Raw genomic sequence first — 6,000 nt, 5'->3', positions numbered from 1 at the left:
CACCCATCCCCTGCCTCTCCAGTCTGTTGTCTACACCACAGCTTCTCAGATTTATGTATCCAGCCTTCCACTCTCCAAAGTCTTTAATGGATGACAATAAATCAGGCTTTCAAATGATCAGCTGCGGTGAGGGCTGTTCTGGGTGCCCACTGTGCACTGTGAAACTCTAGGACGTGTCGTTCACAGTGTAGTTTTCTTACGGCCCCTTGGGATTGGCTGGCTTACAACCTGCACATCTGTACATGGCAGCCTGGTCCATATTTCAAGAAGTTTAAGGCAGTCTCACAGCGAGTTTAAAAGTTTTCACAAGCAGCATCTCTTATTTTCACATCATCCACAAGGTAGGATCAAGATGGGTGTGATATCTCCAGTTTATAGATGGGGTAGGAGGCACAGAACTAGTAAGCCAGAAGTGTGGCCTAAACATCTCGACATTCAGATTGGGGGTGTGAAGGACCAAGTCATGAGGACCCTGTTTGGTACCCTGTCAAAGGCAAGATTAGGGACTTCCCTGGCGGTCCAGTGGTTGAGACTCTGCGCTTCCACTGCAGGGGCCGCGGGTTCAATCCCTGGTCGGGGAACTAAGATCTTGCATGCCGCAGCGTGGCCAAAAAAAAAAAAGAAAATTACAAAAAGGCAAGATTAGAGCTTCTCGATTTCCAGAGACCTCCCAGAGATCATCAAAGAAAGGCCGTAATAGAAACTACTACATGTATACCAAAACCATAGCTGGAGTTAGGCTAGAAGACAACCCCTTTCATGAATGTAGAACTTCAAACCTCAAATGTTTTATAAAGTAAGTTTTCACTCCCATCATAACATTGGTTTATTAACAAAGCCTTGTAACAATGGACAGGGATTATCACACCCATTGTGGGCATCAGATGCTGAATTTGGGGGGTACTGCCTCTCAAGAACTCTCTCCCAAGAACTCCCTCCAAAGCACTAAAAGGCAGTCCTACCGACCAGCCTGAAGGAACTGTGGCAAAATGCCAGTCTGAAGTGAAGTGTATACAATCCAGGGAGACGGTGACAGCTACCCAGCTATCATCGGTTACAGTTTTAAGATACTGGCTAAACACACACACACACACACACACACACACACACACACAAACACACACTCACTCACTCACTCACATACTCACAAAGTTTCTAATGCAGAAACTAGTGGAAAGTTTTCAGACTGACAAACTTGTCACCGGAACTGAATATGCAAAAATAAAGAGCAAAACAAACCCGAGTCCAACCACCTCGTTAATAGCTGAGGTCTTTATTTCAATTTGTATGTACAGTAAAAGTGCTGCTGAGAATCTGCAGCAACCAGACAAAACAAAAATGTAATTCTCTCTCAACAATTAGCAGCTTAAGATCTATCAACTACAGTGTTAATGTTCACACGTTCACAAGGGTCACTTCTGTACTTTTCAATTCGTGCAAGTGAGTTTTTATTCTTACACACTTTGATAAAACACACTTACAGTCTAGTAGTCAATCCTACTGAGGGCATCACCCAGCATACACGACACACAGACAGAAATGTTAACTCTTAGAGCCACGTTCAAAATCCCCAGCTTCACGTGGGGGTGGGAACCATAATTTTACCTGTGTCAGTTTTTTGATAATATTTGGTTTTGTTTTGGACGCACATTTTCTGAGGTTGAAAGGCAGCCCCTCACTGGAGCTCACTTGGAATTCAGCATTTCATCTGACTGTACCTCAAAGGAATATGAAATCAGAAACAAAACCAAATACAGCAAAGACCACATGAAAATTATGCTCATTGTTACGACATGGCTAGCAAGGAAGGCTTGATCTGAGTTTTTCTTCGTATCAGATTTTTACCTCAATTGGGTGGAGGGGGTACAGGGGAGAGAGAAAACCCCACCCAGTCAGGCGAGTGTAAAATTTAACCTACTTTTGCTTCTTAAGGAGCCAGTGGAATAGAAAGCCTTCCTTGCTAGGATGCACTGAATATCTTTCCAAAGAACTGAAATTGGAGCAGACAGAAGTGCTGTTCAACTATCATAAAAAAAGGTAAATGTTAGTCACTCTACAACCTGAACAGAGTCACCCAGGCTACCATAGTCAGCCTCACACACCAGCACTAACCAGTAATCCAGGAAGGAATGCTTCATTTCAAATGGAATGCTTGTAGTCTTTAAAAGAGAAGAAGCATTAGAGTGATAAGTTTCCATCCACAGAACTGTTAAACCATTAGAGCGAGGTTATAGAAGAGCTTTGAATAGATAAGAGAACCCAGGAACAGCCACATTGCAAAGAAGCTCAAAGGCAACAGGTATAGGCAGCACAAAGTGGAAGGAAGGCAAGAAAATAGATGCACGGTTACAAACAGCATTAAATGCAGACAACTGTTGGGCCTGGTGAATAATCAAGGGACAAGAGATCTAGAAAGCCATTACCGTGCCTGACCTAGCCTGGAGGTCCTTCCGAGGACATTTTGAGAATGGAGGATGGACAGTCAGCGCGGGCCTGTTTGGCTGGGAGCTCAGGGGGCTTTCCAGAGGTGAAAACCTTCCTTTGACAGAAACTGTCCCAAGGCAAATGGGAACAATTTCAATCCATCTAGCCAGTGACTTCCAGTGCCCACAATACTTCGTAGTCTCTACACAGTTCACGGGACTCAGAAGTTCTGTCTTGGAAAAACTGGAGGATTGTGGCTAAAGCATCTTTCCAGTAACTTTGTGGGACTGTCTTTCCCTCACTAAAGCACAAAATTAGGAAAAACTGTGCTAGTTCGACAAGGTCATGGTGTCCTTTGGCACTTCTGCCTAAAGTCACTGCAATACCTTTAGGCAAAGTTAACATTGTAAATACATAGGCTTGAGAACAATTTGTTTTTGGCCTGAACATAAATTGGTTCCAATTATTTTTTTAAAAGAAAAATCACCCCTGTGGTGCCTGCTCTGGGCACTGATTTTGAGAGGTCAACAGAGCTAACAGGTGTACTACAATCATTGGGGGATGGAGTGAAGATTGGGGTACCTGAGTTAAAATATGAAAATGATTACGGAAACAACATGCTGTTTCTGAGAAGGCCAGCCTGCCAAGCCACAGGAGGCTGGAGCTGTCATGTAAGCCATCCTCTCAGACAGACAGGCAGTGTTAACCCAGTTCCAGAAGAATTTCCTGGTATAGGGGAGATGGGCAGGGCATGCTTTGCTACTCTTTTCAGGGCAAAGTATGTGCCCCTTGCTCATCACCTGGTTGCACAGAACAGAGGCCAAGAGGCAACAACATTTGTGATTCAATACTATGAATACGAAAAGGTTGGCCAAGCTTTCTAGATAGGCTCTAAAAGCCCAAGTTCCGCCAGGATGGTAGAACTGGTTATAGGATGGCAAAGAAGGCTCAGTCCATTTTTCTAAACTGTCTATAAAGGTCCACTGAGCATAGTTACGTTAACAAGTCAGTTTAGATGAAGAGGACGCTGACAACATTTTATACCCCAAACGTGAGTCCTTCTAACCTGACATTTGCTTTTCTGCTCTTTAGGGAGAAATCACTTTCAGTTGATTCTCTTGGGCAGACAGAATAAAGCTTTGAAATTAAAGATGCTGGGGCCAAAATGCAGACAGAAGATTCCACATCACTTTGGTTTCAGTAATTAGGGGGTGTTAAAAAATGAACTAAGAAAACACAAGGAATTATTTATGATTCTCATAGTACAGTCTCAATTTTTCCTACAGATAATCCCAGCCCAAAGTCACTGGGTAAACATATTGTTGGGGCGAAAAAAATCTCTACCCTATCACGCTGGCTTGTGGAAACAGCCTCCCCCTCTCCCTGCGCACCCCTTTCCTCTCCAACCAAGCCAAGCCCATAAAGTGGTGGTGTGGGGTGGCAGGACACCAAAAAGCAGTAGCAGCAGCCAGAGGATGGAGTTTAAGCTGGGTCTCAAAACAAGGGTGTCAGAGGGTGGCATTTACAGCAAGTGTTCCTCTACTCAAATTGTTTCAAGACAAGAGGGAGCAGCACACTTAAATATCCACACATTTCTTCATTTAAAAACATCACTTCTTTATTTCAAAGGAAAAAATAAAAGACCCTCCCAACCCTTTCCAAAAAAACCCAATAATAATAATAACAATAATAAAAAATCCTATTAGAAACCATAAGGAAGCACTGAGAGTTTGAGTATTACATTCTTCAAGTATGCTGTTCAGATTTTTTGTTTTTTAAATTGGTGACTATACACATATTTAAAAAAACCTTAAAAGTGCGGCCATGGGATTTGCTTAAAGTTAAGCATTTAGAGGGCTACTTCAAAATACTGTAGTAGGACTGTGCAGTGATCCTCTGGGGCATGATGCCCTCACTTGTGTATCCTAGCAAAGGTTAAGGGACCAGGTTCAAAAGTGATCATACTTCCAGGGTTACCATGAGTGGCCAACTTGGGTGAGAAAGCCAGGGAGATCCATGTGTTCTTCCACGGACAAGGAAAATCCACCCTGAATCCAGAAATTCAGACATGGAATGTGGTAGGACTTCACAGTAAAGTTAGTCTGGGAGGGGGAGAGGTGGTGAGCCCAGACAAGGCAGGGTGTTAGGTTTAACTGGTTTCCCTAATCGGGTTTTCGCATCTTTTTAGTGGATTTTAGTGCAGTCCTTCAAGCCACAATTTAGAATGCCCTTCAGTGTGCTCCAGATTGTTGGTTCATGTTAAAGGACTGTTTAAGATCTGCATCCCAAGGAAAATCATGCTACATAAAAATGATCCAAGATTTTTGCCCAAAAAACTTCTTGGATAAAATCTAAAAAATACTATTGCAATTGCGTCTTTTGAAGAAAAAAACATTATTCTAAATGTAAACAGATTCACTCAACTCTTTTGTTGTTGTAGAAAACTCCAGAGTAGGTAAGTTGCTGTCTAATTCTTCGCCGCATGCACTCGCCAGAGGGTAGGGGAGCACTGCCTTCTTGGGCCGGCATCATCTGGAGGAGGAGAAGAACCGTTCCACGTAGCTGAAGAGGGCATCCCAGTGCTTCCAGAGAAAGGCAATGAAAACCACAAGGAATAAAGTGCTGAACGTCCTGTTGCGAGTCTTCATGAGGGGAACCACGCAGTTGGCTACCGTGGAGACAAAGACCAGGAGGACTGCCATGACCGCCAGGAGGATGTTGATGAGTTTGCCCAGAAGGTTCCGGGCAGTGGCATTCTCCAGCCCTTCCAGCTGTACCACCTGCTGCTGCTGCTGCTGCAACTCCATCTTGGAGATGCGGGTCTGGCACGCCTCCAGGGCCTCCTGCGGGCCAGACAGGGAAGAGTTAAGCTTTCTGCTCACAAGCACTCTGAAGAGCTGACATGCCCCTTGGGCAAGCCAGATGCATCTTGAGCCACGCCAATGATTTAAAATATGCTAGAGCCTCGAATGTGAGAGGCCAAATGCATAACTCACAGTTCAAGTAACTATTATACACCTAAACTGCCTTCCATCGCATTCCTGTGGGACAGCTCACAGGAAGCAGTTGCCACAATTAGATTTGGTCTTGAATATTTTAATAACAAGATCTCAAATATATGATTTTGTTTCTCTTTTCTTCCATTTGAAAATTATTAAGTTGCACAGGACACACATAATTGTTCAACATAAAAACATTTCAAGTAGGACACAAAGGCAGTCTCTCTTGGTATTTTCCTCAGTTCCAGTCCCTGCCCTTGACATAACTCTGTCAATTTGGTGTGTGTTCATCCTTTCACCCGTGTTTAAGTCTATACACATATGTCCCTAGGGATATGCGTGGAATTATTTAAAAATTGTCTGCCTTAATGAAAATAGTATCATACCCTAGGACTGATCCACAGCTTGCTTTTTTCACTTGACAGCGGGTCCTGGAGATCTCTCCGTGTCAACGCGTAGAGGCCCACCTAGTTCTTTTTAACAGCTACCTAGCATTTATAGCTTGGATATGTCACAGTTTATTCAGCCAGTTCCCTACTGGAGAGACATAGGTTATTTCCAACTTTCCCACTATAAC

The 6,000-nt window shown here is 43.6% G+C and overlaps 1 protein-coding gene across 1 annotated transcript in view; it reads right to left on the bottom strand.

Moving 5' to 3' along the window:
• Window positions 1–1,257: 1,257 nt before the first annotated feature.
• The window catches only part of TMCC1 (transmembrane and coiled-coil domain family 1), a 164,218-nt gene continuing 159,475 nt past the window's right edge, over window positions 1,258–6,000 (bottom strand). The window contains 1 exon segment of the mRNA XM_032648123.1: window positions 1,258–5,267. Coding sequence (XP_032504014.1) covers window positions 4,953–5,267 — 315 coding nt within the window. The 3' untranslated portion in view covers window positions 1,258–4,952.

Source organism: Phocoena sinus, chromosome 11 (assembly GCF_008692025.1).
Source record: "Phocoena sinus isolate mPhoSin1 chromosome 11, mPhoSin1.pri, whole genome shotgun sequence".
In the NCBI taxonomy this organism is placed as follows: domain Eukaryota; kingdom Metazoa; phylum Chordata; class Mammalia; order Artiodactyla; family Phocoenidae; genus Phocoena; species Phocoena sinus.
This window is presented reverse-complemented; position numbering and strand designations above follow the sequence as displayed.